Raw genomic sequence first — 20,886 nt, 5'->3', positions numbered from 1 at the left:
TCAACGCTGAGGAGGAACTGGGGAGAGCATTCCCATCACTCACGCGTTATTGCTCTTCAAATGCCACTCCATTTTCTTTGAAAGAGTGTTCTCAGAGGTATGCTTTAGTACCCGTAACATGGCTTCTACCAGAAAGGAAGGCTAACCGCAGAGCTGCAAGCAACATCAATAAAATAATTCAATCTTTTGACTTTCCTCGTAGCAGAAAGGTTAGACCAAGAGAAGTTTTAGGAATTTACGATGGCATAAATACACGGCTGACGTACCCCTTTGCTCACCTATAACCTAAACTCTGGAAAGTTAAGATCTTGGTGAAAAATGGTCAAGGGAAGCTGAGCATAGAGTACTTTACTCTAAAATGTATCATTATTTCTGCAAATAATCAAGAAGGGGACAGATACTGATGTGAAACGTTGAACCATGGCATTTTAGAACTGGAAGTAGCCTTAGAAACTACGGCATAACCCTTTGATTTTACAGATAAGAAGCTGAAGGCTTGTAGTTCCAGCTCCGGATGACTTAGGTTTCCCAGCCTCAAGTTATCAATGTCTGAGGCATTCAATTTTATTTTTCTCAATTAAGAGAAAAATTGAGGACTGGTTATATAGTTCTCTTTTAGGGGAAAGGAGAATTTTTTTTATTGTGAAAAAAACCCCCACAAAAAGTTACCATTTTAACCAATTTTAAGCGTATAGTTCAGTAGTGTTAAGTACGTTCACATTATTGTAAACCATATCTCTAGAACTTTTTCATCCTGAAAAACTGAAACTGTCCCCATTAAACGCTAACTCCCCTTTCCTGCTCTCCCAGCCCCTGGCAACCAACATCCTACTTTCTACCTCCTTGAATTGACCACTTTAGGGACCTCAGATAAGCGGAATCACACGGTACTGGTCCTTTTGTGTCTGGCTTAGTTCACTGAGCACAGTCCTCAAGGTCCATCCATGTTGTAGCCTGTGTCAGAACTTCCATCCTTTTAAGGGCTGAATAATATTCCATTGTATGTAAATGCCGCATTTTGTTTATCCATCCGTCGGTGGAAATTTGGGTTGCTTCCACCTCTTGGATATTGTGAATAATGTATAATTCTTTCCATGTATTTTAAATGCCCCTAATGTACGGACTGACTTTCCTCTCCTTCATAAAAACAATTTCCAAGTAAATTTTAGAGATTCCCCTGAACCTACCAAAATGGTACTTAAGCTAAAAGTGTACTTGAAGAGAGATAAAGTGCATTATTACTTTTCCCCACAAGACACACAGATAAAACACTCCTACCTTTTCACAGGCTGTTCTACAGGGTGCCCACTGGGGCCAGGTAAGGCATCCCTTTCACTCAATTCTGACCACCCCATGGGGCACTGGCACAGGCGCTGCGGAGACCCACGTGAGAGAGGCCTGTCACTGTTCAATGGCTTCTCATCTCACGACAGGCACATTCAGAAAGTGATTGTGGGACGTTCCTCTCGAAAGGTCATTTAAAAACTAAACCATAAAGTATCAGATGAAGTAAAAAATATGGTTTCAGAGACTCTCACTTATCACCACCCAAAATGCCAATAAACTGGGCACATTGCTTTTAGTGATCCACAAAAATAATAAGTGTAAGCTAAACACTGAAAATGCTTCATCTCACATACACACACACTCAGGTTAACTAAAAGGCTGCTATCCATAATATCAACCCGTTTCCTAGTATCTTCAATGGTTGTACATAATGTCTGCTCTGAACTGCTTACAATGGCAGGTTCATAGTTCTGGGTCTGACACAGCCACTATTTGAATTGCTTCATTAAAAAAAACACTAGCTTAAGGATAGCTGATGCGGTATGGAATCCTGTCATCACTAAAGAGCTGCTGGCAAAAATAGTATAACTCCAACACCTTGTTGTTATCCGGAATCAGAAAACATGACATCCAGCTGATCCCCTCAGTGTAAAATTACGTACTACAGTAACAATATATTTCTTCATCCAAATACTTATGTTACACACAACCCTTGTATAGCTGGATACACGTATATACCATCACTGGTAGAGTAAAAGCATTATTTGGGTGTAAGTTCAGTGCTCAATCCACTAGGCTACATGAATGAGCGGTTGGGAACCTCTGTTACCCAGGTCTGCTCTCTCAGAGCCCAGAAGAACTGAAGGGTCGCCTTGCCAGGGTACACTCTGATGAACACTGAGAGTATCACACAGCTGTAAATAAACCCAAGCTTTGTACAGATACTTTAGTTTTCACCAGGTTTAAAGAAAAAGGGGCTATGAAGCCCCTGGAGGGTTTTGAGCAGGCAGTAACCTGCTCTGATTTTTCACCCTGGCAGTCTGTGGAGAAGAGACCACTGGGGCAGACAGGGAGGCGAGTTAGAAGCTGTCACAGTAGCCAGTATGAAGAAAATACAGATGCTATTTTAGGCCTTTAGGCCAAGGCCAGCTTTGCCAGCTCCGAGCGAGGGGGCTCGGGGAATTGCCTGCATCTCGTAAGCTAACTCGGGTCAACGTGAAGCTCGGGTTCAGGAGCAATCTTGACGTGAAAGGGAAGCACCTGCTGCTCTGCTAGTTAACACAGACGCCCTGGGCCTGGAAGCGGGCCGCGCAGGCTCCGCCCTCCATCCAGGAAGGTGCACCTGGCAGGCTGTCCCGGGGAGGGCCCGACCCGTGGCCCCAGAGCTTGAGTCTGTTTTGTGTGGATCCACTGGGAATGTCTGGTGAGAGTCAGTCTATCCTTTCTTTTTTTTCTTCTTTTCTAAAAGCATTTCAAACCAAGTGACACAGACAATTGCATAACTAAAGAAATGGTGGCACGGATTACTTACAGGTCCCTTTTCTAAGCACTCTCTACTCCGAACAACTTTACAGTAAAAGATAAAACCAGCCTGTTTCGGAGGTGCTTGCCAACTTCTGCATGGGGAAGTGCCAAAGAACTGAATCTTCCAGAGTTTATGCAAAATAAGGACGCAGGCTGCTTGTTTTTCCAAGTTCCAGTGCTAAAGCATCCCATAAAATTCAACCACTGATGCATGGAAAATGCCATTGTTCTAGAGTTTTTAAAATGGCAACCCCTTTCTCTGCCTCTATTAACACACGTGCAAACGTGCAGACCAGTTTCTTTTTCTGACTATCCTATTATCTTTTCATGCTCTTAGTTAAAGATCATTTCCTAGGCTTGTCTGAATGTGGCCAAGTTATCCTATTGCTAGATAACTGTAGAACTCAGGGAGAGTTGTCTGAATCTGAAATGTTATTCTAGAAGGGATTGTTCCATTATGTAGGCAACATAACAAGACTATTAATTTTGACATAAAACGAAAACTAGTTTTTAATACTGCTTCTTTATCGAACTGTTTATAGAGTCAAGCATGAAGAAGGGTCAGAGATATAAACATATATCCCGATACACGTCATATATCGTGATAAGACATAATGTCAGCCAAGCTGGCATCTCCTGACAATGCTAAAGAAGCCCTTTCCAACACACTCGCAGATCTTAGGAAAATGTAAGGGGTTTCCCTCCACCCCTAAACAAATTCACTGCAAGGAAGAGAGAAAAACGAAGGGAAGCAGAAATGGAGCTTATGGTGTGACTGTTGCTAAATCAGAGAAAAAGAGTGAAAAGGATGATTTTTTAGAGGGTGAGAAAACCAGTCGCCAGCAGGCTGCTTTAGCCGTCGGCTCCCTGGTTAATTTTGCAGAGAGAAGGACACGTCACACTACCCAGGAGGCCAGGCTGCTGCAGGTGCTCCATCCACCTCACGAGAAAGAGCAAAGCAAGCACAAGCCAAGGCAACCGCCAGCACTTCTACAGGAGGAAAATAAAAACCCCGCCGGGTCCTTCTGGGGTCAGTACCTAAGCAGCTGTGCTTCACACCGTTTGCACCTGCAGATACACCTTCCACATGCAACAGAATTTAGGTTCATAGCAGTGTCTTCCAGAAAAGGGCAATATTATCTTGAATTACGACTTCAAAGTACTAGGAAAGGGCTTCCCTGGTGGCACAGTGGTCAAGAACCCACCTGCCAATGCAGGGGACACGGGTTCGAGCCCTGGTCCGGGAAGATCCCACACACCGCGGAGCCACAACTACCGAGCTCGCGTGCCACAACTATTGAAGCCCATGAGCCTAGAGCCCATGCTCTGCAACAAGAGAAGCTACCGCAAGGAGAAGCCCGCGCACCGCAACGAAGAGTAGCTGCTGCTTGCTTCAACCAGAGAAAGCCTGCACGCAGCAACGAAGACCCAACGCAGCCAAAAATAAATAAATAAGTTTATATATATAAACTAGGAAAAGTAGATTACATTTATACTCTGTGACACATGTCCACGTATCAATGTGTAATATATCTAACGAAGAGACAAAATTTAAAGAAGGTTTCCTATAATTACAGCATCAACGTCTAGTAAACTATGGGAACTCAGCTTCCCAGAAGGATGCATTCCCTGGAAATTCTGGATAGCTGATATTTACGTACTCCTTGATTCAATAATATGACAGGTCATCTTTCTTTGTGCACATGAATAGGAGGAAGAGAGTTTCTGGCTTCCCTCGTGGCGCAGTGGTTAAGAATCCACCTGTCAGTGCAGGGGACACGGGTTCGAGCCCTGGTCCGGGAAGATCCCACATGCCGCGGAGCAACTAAGCCTGTGCACCACAACTACTAACTAAGCCTGCGCTCTAGAGCCTGTGAGCCACAACTACTGAGCCCGAGTGTCACAACCACTGAAGCCCAGGCGCCTAGAGCCTGTGCTCCACAACAAGAGAAGCCACCGCGATGATAAGCCCGCGCACCACAACCAAGAGTAGCCCCCGCTCATCACACCTAGAGAAAGCCCGTGCACAGCAACGAAGACCCAACACAGCCAAAAATAAAAACAAAAAAGAGGAAGAGAGTTTCATGATCCTGTGGTGTGAATCACAAACACCAATCAAGGGGGACATGTCAAAGCTTAAAGCTCTTAACGAAAAACCGTACATCACTGAACCATCTTACCTGTCGACGGATTATTCCAAGGTCTCTTTTGGCTTTATTCATTAGGGCTTGGATTTGTACAGGATCCTTTACACTCTTATTTTCTCTGAAGGCATCTCTTATCCTCCTGATGGCGTAACTTCTAAACGAATTCAGGGAAAAAAGGAAAAGGTGTCAGTGTGTCTGAAACGATGCTTTTAAAAATGAATTCAAAAGTGGTTCCTTAGGAATTAGCTGTCTGCTAGGCCCCTGTGGATAATCACCTCTGCTCTCTGCTCTTGGAACAGGCCCATCCATTACTATCCTGGGATGACTGAGCAAAAAGAAAGATTCGGGGAGATGAATCTACTCCAAACGAGTCAGGTGTGAATGGTAAAGTGCTACTGAAACACTCCTTAGATTACTGGCTTTTTACGGTTATTCACAACTGGCCTCCCTCCATTAACATGGATAACTGAACCTTCAATGTGCAGAGACAACACGACAACTGACAGGTGCCACGATGCACTGCATGTGTGTGTACCAAGGCGGTGATCGATGACACGCTTGGGTCAGCTTTCCGGTCTCATCCCACCTTCTCTTGTGAAACGTAACAGGCAAGGATCCATACTGCGACCCTACCACAGTGGAGAGTGGAGATGACACCAAATGCTCTTCTCCATCTCTGAAGTGCACACGCATGAACTCCCCCCGGCCCCGCCCAACATACATCACATGCAGTTCAGGGCAGCGGTTTAAGCGCAAGCCTTGCACATCAGACAGGCTTGGGTTTGAATTCTTTTCCAAGTTCCTTCTGTTTGTGAGAACCTGGGCAACCTTCTTAACATAAGCCCCTGTTTCCTCATCTTACGCCTGTCAAACAGGCCTAATACTGCCTACCTCTCAGGGCTGTTGGGAAGGTTAGGCTTTCTAATGTGTGTCTGGAATTTGGTACGAAACCTGTACATAGAAAAACTCAAGAAATGAAAGCTATTCTTTTCTTCTTCCTCTTCTTGTTACACCTTAATGCAATCAGTACCCCCTCTCCTCACCTCAGCCTGTGCTTCACCCTACACCCTTGGGGTCACACCAGGCTGTCGTGTGGATAATTAGCCACCTCTGGACTCCCACACTCAGAGAGTGATGGCCTTAACCCCGAAGCCTGTTCAGCCTCACCAGACAGAAACGAGGACCAAGGAGACGCCGCCCAAGTCAGACACACCAGACGCGACTGTCTCTAGTGTTTGTACGATCTCCGGTTGCTCTGCGCTTACCTTGAAACACCAGCTAAAGAATCCACGTGAGACCATTAGTTCCATTTAGAAACCGAAGAACGGAAAAAGCAGCAGAGCAATGAGGGAAGGGGAATGCAGTTTCCTCGGGAGCTGGGGGATGGATACAACTGAACTGGGAAACCTTACTTTGGAGAGGACTAATTTTGTTTTAGATAAACTTTCCTAAAGTAAAAGAAAATTAAACATTCAAATATCAAGTCCATTTGCATTTAAAAGCAGGAGGAAATGAAATCTTGTAACGTTAAGAACCACAGGGAGAAAAGCGGACGGTTCAGGAGCCTGCACTTCAGGGTGCGAGCTGCTGTGGAGTCTCTCATCTGAGCCCCATGGGAGCCTTCTGGAGTGCTTGCCGTGGAGCTTCTGGGCGCTCGGCATCTATCTCAGGGTCACGGGGATTGGAAATGGATATACATACATAGATTTATATAGCTTTTCCTCAGGTACAGCTGCTGATCTAACAAGACTGCAGGCAGCAGCTGGGTGGCTAAAGCAATCTCCGGCACCTTTCGTGCACAACATACTGGTTATTTGTGTCACACAACATCACTGCTCTCCCTCACACCCACACGCTCCTCCAAAACAGTTTCTTTCTGGTGGTGATGGGAATAGAGAAGGAACAAAATAGTTTAATTCTAATATTTCGTTCCATATGCAGGCTTGGTTTTACAACAGGAATTTACCTCAGGGACTCATCCAGTGTTTCAATTCTCCTTTTTGGAAAAATACCACGGGCGATAGTAGTCACTACTGAATCCATTCTCCTAAAAGCCAGCACCTAGCCAGAAGAGCTAGGAGCAAAGGAGTGCGTCTCGGGACGCAGCGACCCAAGTTCTTCTAAAGTTTAAGGAAATTAGAAAATAGCCGAAGACACTCAACAATTTGTATCATTTGAGCTCAAGGTCAGCGTTCTAAGTGTGCCTTTGTGTATTCTAGTCTCCCCAAAGTCTATACCTAAAGGAACGAAGCTCTTGATCTTCCAATTAAATGTGTCTGAAGCAAAATCAAAAGCTGTCATTCCAATTCTGGCTGCACCTGTGGAACGAGTGACATGGAAAGGTCCCCTCCCCCCTTTCTTGCTCACACCCCCCCCCCCCCCCCCCACGTCTAGAGCACAGGCACTTCCCTTTGCCCCAAGAGAAGACACTGCGCTGGTTCTGGACCATAGAACCACTACTGCATGAACAGTTTTTACTTATATGATTCTCATTTCAAATGGTCATCATTTTGTGAAGGCAATCACAAATCGGGCTGAGTCTTCCCGTTTTCTAGGAAGGGGCTAACCACCAATTATTTCAATCCTGCCCCGCCTTGGTTTGTATCATTTGCGTTTTTTTCACCGCTGCCAAGGGAAACCACTTATCCTCGAACACGTTCTTGCCATCAGTCCCTTGACTGTATCACTAAGCAAGAACATTTCGAAGAAAAACGTGAGATGCTGCCAAGGAGATGGCAGCCAACAGCTGCTGCACAACGGCCTGCATTGGGGCGACCCTAGCGGGAGACGGAGGCTGTCTGAAATAAGACAAAAAATTAACACGTAAAGGGCAACAGAACGGCAACGGCTACCATGAGAAAGTAGACGGCATCCACAGAAACGGCAGGTGGTTCTGCTAACACGTCACTGCTCTGCCTCTACCCTCCGGAAACTCTGCAGTTTCTTAGCGCTACTTCGTGCAGCAGATTCCCACGAGTCTCTTCTTCTCCACCCCCTCTCCCTGCTCCGTGCCAACAGACCTCCAGTGTACACAGGTGCTACTGGCTATCCCTTCCCCACTGCAAGGATCAAACTCCTTTGTGAGATTCTTCCAGCCACTCCAACGTCCCTGGCGCAGGGCAATACGGCCGGCAGGAACGACAGCTCTACAGTGCCTGAGGTCCTGCTTCACCTCTTTCCAGAACCACTGTCAGCCAAATGCAGGCCATAATAATCACAGCCGCCCAGCACCTGGAGGCTCACGTTGGCTTCAGCGGGCAAGAGGTGTCATCTGGCAACCAGCTGATGTAATATCCTCATTTCTGTCATCCTTCGTCACCACCCCACATGCTGGCTTCTCTGCCTATCCATCCTGTAAAAACACCTGTGCCTTCTCCCCTTCCCACAGCCCCAAGCCAAGTATTCCAGTAACAAAACGACTCAACCCTTTCTCTTGGCCTCTTTGGGGCAAACTCCTGCACCTGCCTGGAAGGACGTCCTCCCTCCACCGGCCTTAACTCGGAGGTGCCCTGCTCCTGAAGACATGCTTCCCTCGCAGCCACTAGGGGGAAGCTGCTTCACCCCGCCTCCAGACTCCACGGGGCTGAGAGTGCTGCTACGCCCTTGGACCCTACTGCTGCTTCGGGTCATCTGTCCACCCTCACACACCTTTGAGGCCATACTGTCTGATGAAACCACGATGTGTGCTTCCGTGACACTGCTGTCTGCTCACTTCTTGAGGTCAAGTCTTAAGATTCATCAAGCCTTAATATCTAAAGGCCACTCAGTGCATACATAGGCCACCGATTTTAGGTAACAAAAATTTTCATAATACGTAGTAAAGTAAGATCTTTACAGTCAACTTTTATAGTGAGACAGATGACAGTGTTTGCAAACCGTTACTGAGGTATCTATCTTTGCTCTGCAGATGGAGAGTTCCGCAGCTGGCTAGTCTCTCCTCTTAACCTTTAGGTCTACGAGCTGTTTCTTCCTAGTCTTCCGTGCGGGCTTATCTGACCCTGCTACCTCTTGTATGTTGTATTCTCTAGGGCTCCATATTGGACCTCATTTTAGTAACATGTCTTCCAGTAACCGCATCTATGCCCAAGGTTTCAACTACCATATATGTATATATGCCATTGGTTCTGGACCATAAAACCAATCCGTAGAACCTAACTGCCTTTTGGACTTGCCAACAAAAGGCGCCCACTATGCCCACTACAGATCCTCCCACTGAACACTGTGAAAACTGAAGTTACCATCTTCTCTTCCCTTTTCCCCATGGCCGGTATTTCATTCCTAGGTAGGAGGATCCTCAGACAGCCAACTGTCCAAGTCAGACATCTGGGTATTCATCCTAAGTTCCTTCCTTTCCCGTAATTCCTTACATTTAGACAATCACAAAATCTTACTGTTTCAACTTACAGTCTTCTGCATCATCTTCCACTTCTCCGAACCCTCAGCTCTAATCTTGGTTCAGGCTCTTACCTCAGATTAATGCAAGTCTTGGGATTACGGTGTATGTATGCTGTGTATAATAAAATGCATAGTCACAGCTTTAGAGGAGAAGCTCAAGGATCATCTGAAAGTCACAAGCACTCTGGGTAAGGAACAGAGCAGAAAGCTTCCTTCTTATGAACGTTTAAGTTCCCACTGGAATGGTAGCCCCACACAGTATGGACTTTTATCTTCCTTGTGCCTGGCTCAGAGAGAGTGCTTAATAAATATTTACTAAATGTACAAACTTATCCAAATATCATATCAAAGAGACCTTCAAGAAAAATACTAATAATCAGTAAGGAAATCACAACAAAGAGTAAGAAACTGATAAAGAAATAGAATGGAAAGGGTTGTAGCACAAAGATTGAATTAACCTCTGAAAGGGAATGATGACAAAATTCACCATGAGAATCCAATGAGGAAGTCTAGAAGGCCTATCATGTAAGCACTGTGGGAGGTGGAGATCAACAAGGTTACTGGCCTCAGGGGCGGCTGGAGGATGAAATCCACACCCAAATCATGAAAGAGGAAATAAGAGCCAGGCAAAGGGAACTCAGAGGGTCTGAGGAGGCTTTCTGGGGCAATGGAACAGTTCTTGATTGTATATTGGTCAAAAGGTTGAGCCTCACACTTAAAGTGGATGCTTTATTGTATGTAAATTATTCTTCAATAGGTTGACTTCTAAAGAAAATTGAAACATAAATAGTATAGGAGCTACATTATTACATTTGCCCACTTTTAAGAAAAGCAAAAAAAGGGAAAAAAACCCCCCACAAAACAAAGACGGCAATGTTAGAGGATAATTATGTACACAGCTGAAGGAAGTAAAAATTAACAGTTATTACAGAAGCCAGAAGAGAGGACAAACTAGGAAATCAAATCTAAAACACAGAAAGATAAGTTGATGAGAAATATGTAAGAAAAAAATAACCTTCAGAAGAGGGCAAAGGTATATAACTTATGAATAATAAGTGTGAACAAAGTGGACTGTGTAGGTAATTAAAGTTCTAATGGAGAGAATATTTCAGAAGTGATTATAAAAAATTGAGACGGTTCATTGAGACTTAACCAGATGACAATGCCAATGGCAAGATATTTACTTTTAAAACCTTGAACTCCAAGGTCAGAGGAAAAATATTTTAAGAAAGGATAAAAAAAGAACTTTAAGCAGGTAATACTGAATGCAACACAGATAAGTATAACCTCAGATTTCTATTTTCAAAATCCACAAAGAAAAGGGTGCTTTCTAGTCATTTCCAGTGCTGTTTTGAGGGTCCAAAGGGACAAATAATACCTATGATTTCTGGCACAGGTACCATGCACGGGGTACTGTGCTCAGAACTGGATATACATTATCTGATTTAATCTGCACAAACTACAACTCAGAGATTGGGAAAAAAAAAAAAAAGGCCAAGATCAAATGTCCAGTAAGTGGCAGAGCTGGATTCTGAACCCAGCTGAACACAGTCTGGGATTTTCAACTCCAAGCTGTGTCTCCTCCAGGGGCCAATAAACCCCAAGTATCCAACCTTTGACAAGTACTTGGGATGAGCCAAGTTCTTATTCTTTTGCAAAGGCATTAAAGAAAATTGTCTCTGGCATCACAAAGCTTAAAAAGATCATCTTATCTCCCAACACTGCTCCAAGTACTGCTACAAATAGTTCAAGTGCCAAGCATGTCTTAGGAAAAGCGGCTGGGCTGCGAGCATTATGAGGGAAAGAGCTGGTGACAAAGGCAGTTAAGTGTAAGTGAAGTAACTGAGTTTAATTACTTTAAGAAGGAGGACAATGGCCAACGATAAGGGTATGGGTAAGGAGGTAAAGTTCCTATTAGAAATCCACTCTGGAGACCAAAGGCTCTCAGTTTTGGGAGCAGCTGTAAATAACACCCATTACATACTTCCCTGTTTACAATTCCCTAACGGTTTTCTATTATCTTCAGGATAAGGGTCAAGTGCATTAGCATGGACGGTATATTCCTGTTCATCAATCCCACCCCACCCAGCACCACTTCCAGAATGAAACACTGCCTGCAGCTTTAGGGGAAGACTTGGAGTTTTCTCAGTTCTTCCTGAAGGCAGGCCTGCTGTTTCTCCACATGTGGTGTGTCCTCCTCCAGCCCGATCTCTTGGCTAACTCCTACTCGTCCTTAAAGACCTGACCCAGTTAGAAACAAATATGACAAAAGATTAATATCCTTAGCATATAAGTAGCGCATATAAATCGAACAGAAGGACAGAAGGACCACAGTAAATAAATGAGTGAGCAGCACGGACCAGTAATTCACGAGAGAGCCCAAAAAGTGACTAAATTTAGAGAGACAGGTGATATAAATATATGAATGTTCAGCCTTGGTCATAATCAAAGAAATGTATATTTAAACAAGGTATCATTTTCTGTCCATCAAATTAGCAGAATTTTTTTAAAAAGTAAAGGGCGTGGGACTTCCCTCATGGCGCAGTGGTTAAGAATCTGCCTGCCAGTGCAGGGGACACGGGTTCGAGCCCTGGTCCGGGAAGATCCCACACACCGCGGAGCCACAACTGCTGAGCCCACGTGCCACAACTACTGAAGTCTGTGAGCCTAGAGCCCGTGCTCCGCAACAAGAGAAGCCACTGCAATGAGAAGCCCACGCACCGCAACAAAGACCCAACGCAGCAAAAAATAAATTTATATATAAAAACCAAAAAACTAGGAAAAGTAGATTACATTTATACTCTGTGACACATGTCCACGTATCAATGTGTAATATATCTAACGAAGAGACAAAATTTAAAGAAGGTTTCCTATAATTACAGCATCAACGTCTAGTAAACTATGGGAACTCAGCTTCCCAGAAGGATGCATTCCCTGGAAATTCTGGATAGCTGATATTTACTTACTCCTTGATTCAATAATATGACAGGTCATCTGTGTGCACATGAATAAGACGAAGAGAGTTTCGGGCTTCCCTGGTAGTGCAGTGGTTAAGAATCTGCCTGCCAGTGCAAGGGACACGGGTTCGAGCCCTGGTCCGGGAAGATCCCACATGCCGCAGAGCAACTAAGCCCGTGCACCTCAACTACTGAGCCTGCATTCTAGAGCCCATGAGCTACAACTACTGAGACCGAGTGCCACAACCACTGAAGCCCAGGTGCCTAGAGCCCATGCTCCACAACAAGAGAAGCCACAGCGATGAGAAGCCCGTGCACTGCAATGAAGAGTAGCCCCCACTCGCCGCAACTAGAGAAAAGCCTGCGCACATCAACAAAGACCCAACGCAGACAAAAATAAATAAATAAATAATAATAATATAAAAACCTAAAGGGCATGTACAGCCTGATGGTGGGATATGAACTATATCTCCTGTGGGGAAGATACTATCATACATCATAATGTATAATGATGTTCATTATCTTTTATCCACTAATTCTATTCTTAGTGATCCTACAGAAACAATCTGAAATATGTACAAAGATGTATACAGAAAGATATGCATTACAGAATTGTTTATAAGCATTAAAAATAGAAACAACCTTAAATGTTCATAAATGATGACATCATGCAGCTTTTAAAAGAGATGCTTCAAAAACCTTAAAGCCGCAGATACTAAAGTCGGAGGTATAAAAAGGTGTAAGGAGAATTATCAGTCTCCCTCCCGCTCCAGACCCTGTTCTCTCGAGATGCAATCACAGTTGCCAGGTTCCTGTGTAGCCTGTGTAGCCTACCAGAGATACTGGGTTCGTATTATACCCGCTATGTGTATACTTCTCTTCATAAGTAATGGAGTTCTAAACATATGGCGCACCTCTAATTCCTGAATAAAAATGTATCTGAGCAATCATTTCCTGTCAGTACAAATGAGCTGACCCATAAAGGGCTGTGCAGGGTTCCACCATATGCGTGAATTACAGTCCATTTAGTGGGCCCCTTATTAATGGGTATGTAGGTTGTTTCTGATCTTGCTATTACTATAGCATTACGTGCATGTGTGTCTGTGGGAACAATTCGTAGAAATGGAACCGGTAGGGCAAAGGATATGTATATGGTAGATTTGATAAAATATCATCAAAGTTCTCTCTGCAGAGGGACCGGTCCAAGCTTCCATCAGCAACATGTAAGTTGCTGGTTTTCAACATTATTGCCAACATGTGTCATCAAACTTTCTGATCTTTGCTAACCTAACAGATGAAAAACGGTCTCTTATTTCACTTTTTTTTTTTTTTTTTTTGCAGTACGCGGGCCTCTCGCTGTTGCGGCCTCTCCCGTTGCGGAGCACAGGCTCTGGACGTGCAGGCTCAGCGGCCATGGCCCATGGGCCCAGCTGCTCCGCGGCATGTGGGATCCTTCCAGACCAGGGCACGAACCCGTGTCCCCTGCATTGGCAGGCGGACTCTCAACCACTGCGCCACCAGGGAAGCCCCTCTCATTTCACTTTTAATGACATTTTTCTTGTTATGAGTGCTGCTGACCACCTTTTCACAAGTTTAAAGCCCTCTGTGTCTGTTAATAACCTTTGCCTTTTCTTAACTGAGTGATGTGTCTTTTTGATTGATTTGTAAGACCTATTTAGGAAGGTGTTAAGGAAACTATCCCTTTGGGGTGAGTTGCAATGTTCTCCTTGGACTGTCATTTGACTTTATGTGTGTGTGGTTTGTCAGGTAAAAACATTCAGTTCTTACGCAGTAAAGTGTAACACTTTTCATGTTATGACTTCTGGTTATATAATATGTATGTACAAAAGTCTTCTCTACTGTGAAATCACAAAAAATATTCACCCATGTATTCTTGAAAATTTTTATGATTTACCTTTTTATGTTTAACTCTTTGATCTTCCTGGAATTAATTTTAGTGGAAGATGTTGAATATGGAATCTAACTTTACCCTCTAATGTTAAGTTTCCTGAAATGAAGGATATAACTTTACATTCGGGATGCTCTCAATTAGGTAAAATATAGGTACAGAAAAACTACAAGGAAACAGCATGTTAACAATAATTAGTTTTGATTATTGGAATTTATGCTTTCTAAATTATTACAATAGTCATTACTTATGAATTATTTAAAAGTGCCTAATGACATAACAAAATCAGTAATTTACCACAATAAAAGAAAAATTGACAATAGTGGGCCATGGCTGCTGAGCCCTCCATATCCTCAAGTCCATTCTCTACGTCTGCATCTTTATTCTTGTTCTGCCCCTAGGTTCTTCAGAACCATTTTTTTTTTTTTTGGGTTCCATACATATGTGTTAGCATACGGTATTTGTTTTTCTCTTTCTGACTTACTTCACTCTGTATGACAGACTCTAGGTCCATCCACCTCACCACAAATAACTCAATTTTGTTTCTTTTCATGGCTGAGTAATATTCCATTGTATATATGTGTCACATCTTCTTTATCCATTCATCTGTCGATGGACACTTATGTTGCTTCCACTTCCTGGCTATTGTACATAGAGCTGCAATGAACATTGTGGTACATGACTCTTTTTGAATTCTGGTTTTCTCAGCGTATATGCCCAGTAGTGGGATTGCTGGGTCATATGGTAGTTCTATTTTTAGCTTTTTAAGGAACCTCCATACTGTTCTTCACAGTGGCTGTATCAATTTACATTCCCACCAACAGTGCAAGAGGGTTCCCTTTTCTCCACACCCTCTCCAGCATTTACTGTTTGTAGATTTTTTGATGATGGCCATTCTGACTGGTGTGAGGTGATACCCCATTGTTTTGACTTGCATTTCTCTAATGATTAGTGATGTTGAGCATCCTTTCATGTGTTTGTTGTCCATCTGTATCTCTTCTTTGGAGAAATGTCTATTTAGGTCTTCTGCCCATTTTTGGATTGGGTTGTTTGTTGTTTTGATATTGAGTTGCATGAGCTGCTTATAAATTTTGGAGGTTAATCCTTTGTCAGCTGCTTCATTTGCAAATATTTTCTCCCATTCTGAGGGTTGTCTTTTTGTCTTGTTTATGGTTTCCTTTACTATGCAAAAGCTTTTAAGTTTCCTTAGGTCCCATTTGTTAATTTTTGGTTTTGTTTCCATTACTCTAGGAGGTGGGTCAAAAAGGATCTTGCTGTGACTTATGTCATAGAGTGTTCTGCCTATGTTTTCCTCTAAGAGCTTTATAGCGTCTGGCCTTACATTTAGGTCTTTAATCCATTTTGAGTTTATTTTTGTGTATGGTGTTAGGGAGTGTTCTAATTTCATTCTTTTACATGTAGTTGTCCAGTTTTCCCAGCACCACTTTGAAGAGGCTGTCTTTTCTCCATTGTATATTCTTGCCTCCTTTATCAATAATAAGGTGACCGGGGGCTTCCCTGGTGGCACAGTGGTTGAGAGTCCGCCTGCTGATGCAGGGGACACGGGTTCGTGCCCCGGTCCGGGAAGATCCCACATGCCTCGGAGCGGCTGGGCCCGTGAGCCATGGCCGCTGAGCCTGCGCGTGAGGGAGAGGCCACAACAGTGAGAGGCCCGCGTATCACACACACACACACACACACAAAAATAAGGTGACCATATGTGCGTGGGTTTATCTCTGGGATTTCTATCCTATTCCTTTGATCTATATTTCTGTTTTTGTGCCAATACGAGTTTATTCTTTTATGTTATGGCTTCTGGAGTATACATCAGAAAACAAAATTATAAAAAAAGAGTGAGGAGGATTGGAAGTTTGAGAAGAGGAATTTAAAACAATTATTTCAGAAACAGAGAGCCTGACCAGACTTCCAGAACTCTCTATGCAATGAGAAGAGCCAGCTGAGGTTGGTAACACCCAGTACCCATTTGCCAAACTGGGTGATTTTTGTCCAGCTGAGTTCAGTTGCCCAGGTGTAGTTATGGAAACGACAGATGTGTGTGTAAGGAATTATGGTAAATTAATGGCCTCTATGTATTAAAATAATAAATATGAAAATTATGTACATATAACAAAAAGTACATTCAAAACACTATGACCTAAAAACCATTTTTATATAACTGCAGATTTTAGGTACAGTTCTATGGGGATTTTTAAAAACGTAACAGTCTCTTCAAAAAAAAAAAACAACAATAAATAACGGAAAGAAAGAAAAGTTCCACTGTCCTGTAGCAGATGCTCTCCTCAGGCCCTAGAGGAAAAGTTTAGGAGTGTTTCTGTCCAGGCTTCCTTTTTGGTGCATAAAAACATTTAAGATCTTTAACCTACAATTCATCAAAATTAAACTTCTAATTACCACTTGGATCTATCCTTATTGCCACTGACATTTTGCTGCAAACAAGATTTTTCAAAATGTAAACCAATTTATCAAAGTAAAGGCCACCTATAAAACACTGTCTAGCTTTGTGGCAGGGAGGCATATAGATCGCGCAGCGGCGGGGTCCTGGCTTCCCCATTTCTTGGTTTTAGACACGGCTGTGTAGACAGCACGGGTGCCCCGCAAGCTGGACTCGAAGAGCTCAGACCCACAGTCCCCTCCTCACATGTTCCTGGACCAAAAGAGAAACATGTCCTTCATTTGTGGAGTCCTTCAAACTACTCCTGTGAGGGAAAAACCAAAGATAATGCTCAAGTATTAAGTGTCTTCACATATACATATCCTCTTCTTATGGATCTGGCCATATTTCTTTTAAAAGGGTCACCACGACATGAAAGCTCCATGTGCAGGGATGGGATTTTTTGCTTCTTCCCCTGCGACCCCCTCATCTACCTGAGATGAGCTTGACCTGGTATTAAAAAAGCTTTCATCATGTAATAAGTGTTAAAAGTTAGACTACAGAATACAGCTTTAAAAATTTTATTTTAAAATTACAGTGTGAACCATGCCAATGTAAGACAGGACTTTTAAATGATTTAAATTTGAGGAGAATAACTATATATGGTAGAATATTCAATTAATTTTGGATTTTCCACTTTATGGGGGAAAATAAAGCACAAACAATAAAAATTCCTCTCCGTCATTAAACTCAAATGTCTTCATTAAAATTTCCTATCAGTGCTGCTAAAAAGAAGCCAAATAAAATGCGTTTTTGTTTATTTTATCCTTTCCTCCTGCCATTCGTCACCAGCAAGAATAAGTGAGCAACGTATGTTTTCTAGATATAAGGAGGTCTCATGGATAAGACCAACGATGGCAGGCAGACAATGGGTGATGTGGCAGATTTGGGGAGCCCTCCAACTGCCTAGAAGTGCTTTCAAGAGCCCAAAGCAGGAGAGAGTCAGATCTGACATGTGGACCCACACTTCTCACCATGCACTGCGTGAAAATACCAGCATTCCTGCAGGAAGAGCCACAAAGAATATTTACACATTAAAGCAGTGAAGATACCTGGAAATGTGAGAAAGCAAAGTTAGGCACCTAGATTCCTTCACAGGGCTTCTCCCCACTCCAGTAACACCCATTACATTTTGGGAAATGCTGATCTGGACAAAACTTCTACCCAGGCAGCCCCTTCAAGGTTCAGAGGCTGGAGGCTGAAAGGGCCGGTCCCAGGCGTGTGCCAACAGTTCCCACAGGCAAGTCCTGCTCATTCATTAGAGGCTACTTACAGACCCTCCTCTCACAGCAGCTAATGGATCCAGGGCACCTGCCGCAAACCAGGCACAGCTGCACCTGTATCTCCTCTAACCCTCTGGCAACACAGCCTACCAAGTGCATCAGCTGATCTTAGATGTGTGAGGCCCATGAGTCACAGCAAAGATTGTCAGTATATTCCCCGCCCCTTCTTCCAAAAGGTCCCCACCATACAGATCCCACAGCCAAGTCCAAAGTCAAATCATGATAATGAAGGGGAGAACATTCCACGCCCTAATATGCCACTTCGGCATTTGGTTATTTTGAGCTGAAGGCAACTGAGAAACAGCAGATGCAGGAAGGGCTCTCTGCCCTTCTCTTCTCTGCCAAAAGCAGGGCATAAATTTCCCATGAGAAAGGTGTCCTCCTGGTACCAGGAAGAAGAGAACATTCTTACCACCAGATATGGGGAGTTTATGCTGAGATGAGTCTACACAAACCACACTAAAATAACCCTGTCTTCTGTTAGTTTCCCCCATATATTTCCTATCAATTTCCAACAATATCCTGTCCTTAGCTGCCCAAATCCTTTGGCTTTGTCTAGTCACTGCTCCACAATTTACCGCCCTTTGTAAAAATGGTACACAAGCCCCCAAGTCTAACTGCTTCTTTGGGGCTGCCACTTTTCTATGAAGCTCCTTCCATGCTATGCAAAAATATTAACATGAAATAAAATTCATACATGGTCTCTCCTGTTAGTCTTCTGACAGTTTAATTCACAGGCTCCGTGCACAGAGCATAAGAGAGTTGAGTAAGTTTTTCCTCCCCTACAGTGGTCTTAGCCTCAGTGCTCAGGACTGCGGGCACTCCTGGTTTTGAGAAGATGCTGATCCGTGGATGTAGAACCTGGTCTTACCTGAGTGTCCTGTGTCAGGCTGGTATTCTATAGCCCTTTCCTCAGCCTGTCCCTTCACTTCACTGTAACTAACCATCTTACTCTGTATAAAGAAGGGTGGTCAAAATTCTGACTCTAATTTCAAGCCATATTTCTTGAAACAGCCTGTACCATATATTTTCTATCATGATGTTAAAAAAAAACCCAACAAAATAAAAACTCTCATTATTTAAGAGGACTAAATTTAGGCTGCTTTATATTTGAAATGTTAATTTTGAGGGACTCTTCACCATTATTTAAAAATATTCTTTCTGTTTGTATCGAATATCGCCGAGATGCAGAGAAAAGAAGACTTTTGTGAGATGCACTTACTACTCAAAGGAAGGTCTTTGCTCATTCGCTCGCACTCATCCGTTAGGCCCCAGACTCGGCGTGAGGTGCTTAGGATCCAAGTGGAAACCGGCCATGGTTTCACAAAGCTCCCGGGGTTGGGACACACTATAAATCACTGTATCTTATAACGGGACTATATGGGAAGTGCTCTGAGAATAGAGAGGAAGGAGGGAGTAACTCAGCCTGGGGGTCTGGGAAGTCTTTCTAGGGAGGTTGACATCCTTGAAGGATGAAAGGAATTTCACCAGAGTGGAGAGCCATTCTGCAAAGGGAGGCCAAAGACAAATATAGAATTCAAAATCCCTTATTTCTATATGACTGGGAAAACATATGGGAAAGGAAAGAAAAATACGGAAGAAGGAATACAGAGTCTTGGAGGAAGGAGAGAGGGAAAGAGGAAGACTACTTTTTAAAAAGTATGAGGATCTCACCACAGGATGGAATCCTCTGGTAATATGTCGTGATGAGATTAAGGGGGTAGGATAATATTCAAGGTGAAGTTGTGGTTTCAGTATTATAGCTCGCAAGCAGAGTTTAGTTCCCACTAATGAGCACATCTGCCTTCTGTGCCATCTCCTGGCCTCTGGCCCCCGTGGCACTCTGTCTGCAGCACTGCTGTCCAGCCCCCTTACCCCGCATCGTGCTGCCTGGGATGCTGGGACTTATGGGCACATCTTCCAGGTTCTTTATCTCACCTGACAGGAGCCCAGACCTCGTCCATCTCTGTGTCCCCACAGGACATACTACGCTTTGCGCACAGTAGGTGCTCTATAACAACTGTTGAATTGAAAAATTTTATTTAGCTAGAATACAAGGAGAGAAAAACTCCCACAAAAACCTGTGACCCAATGATAACTGTAAGGTTTCTATTCCAACAGGAAAAAGAGTTCAATTACATTTAGCCAGAAGAATTATATAAACAGACTAAAAGGATAGGTATGAATTGTTTTAGTCTAACAAGCAATCTTAGATATTATTTTAATCTTTCACCTACTAACTACATGTGTGTATCTTTTCTTTACTATTCATTTAATACACACTATAGCAAATTAGTAACATTAGTTCTGGAAAGAATTTACATATACCTCCGGTTACTGTTATTTCAACATTTGCTATGTTTGGCATAAAGCATTTGAACACACAATTGACCATCACAATTCTGATCCATTAAACGTGAAATATGTGGAGGTAAGTTACTTCCGAATACTTTAGACAGAAAAATAATCTGGTTGTGTTAGTCTTAAGAACACAGTTCAAGGTCCATTCTTTTACCTCTGGGTCCAAGCTTACTCGGTTACAAAGCAGTTTCATCAGAAAAAAATGTGTTTACTAACTGACTGCCACTGAAAATATAAAATGTTTTCACTAGTTTCGAGATGACGAATATATATAATATATTGGCTCGAATGGGAAGAAATGTTATCAGTATGCTAAACGCTAAACTCTTACCTTTCTGGGGGAGACTCTATGTCAACAAAACTATGACCACCTGAGAAGGACAAAGTGTAGTGAAATCTCTCTCTCTCAGCACAGAGGGAAAGCCATTCTAGTGAATGCAGATATCGAGCTTTAACAAACAAGAGTAGTCTTAACAGACAATGGCTCTGAGCTCAAGATATTTGAAAAATTAGCTTTAGATAAAATTTTCTGAAACCAGTCTTAATTTTGGGCACATGTTAAGTGGCTCAT

The 20,886-nt window shown here is 43.2% G+C and overlaps 1 protein-coding gene across 2 annotated transcripts in view; it reads right to left on the bottom strand.

Annotated features, from left to right (window-relative positions):
- LYRM4 (LYR motif containing 4) overlaps positions 1 to 20,886 on the bottom strand; it is a 113,062-nt gene that overhangs the window by 77,991 nt on the left and 14,185 nt on the right. For both annotated transcript variants that reach the window (XM_032650244.1, XM_032650245.1), the window contains exon 2: positions 4,992 to 5,112. In XM_032650244.1, the coding sequence (XP_032506135.1) occupies positions 4,992 to 5,112 (121 nt within the window). The remainder of the gene's footprint in view (positions 1 to 4,991; positions 5,113 to 20,886) is intronic.

This window comes from Phocoena sinus, chromosome 11, assembly GCF_008692025.1.
Source record: "Phocoena sinus isolate mPhoSin1 chromosome 11, mPhoSin1.pri, whole genome shotgun sequence".
Taxonomy (NCBI): domain Eukaryota; kingdom Metazoa; phylum Chordata; class Mammalia; order Artiodactyla; family Phocoenidae; genus Phocoena; species Phocoena sinus.
The sequence above is the reverse complement of the archived record's forward strand: the minus strand, read 5'-3'. Positions and strand labels throughout refer to the sequence as shown.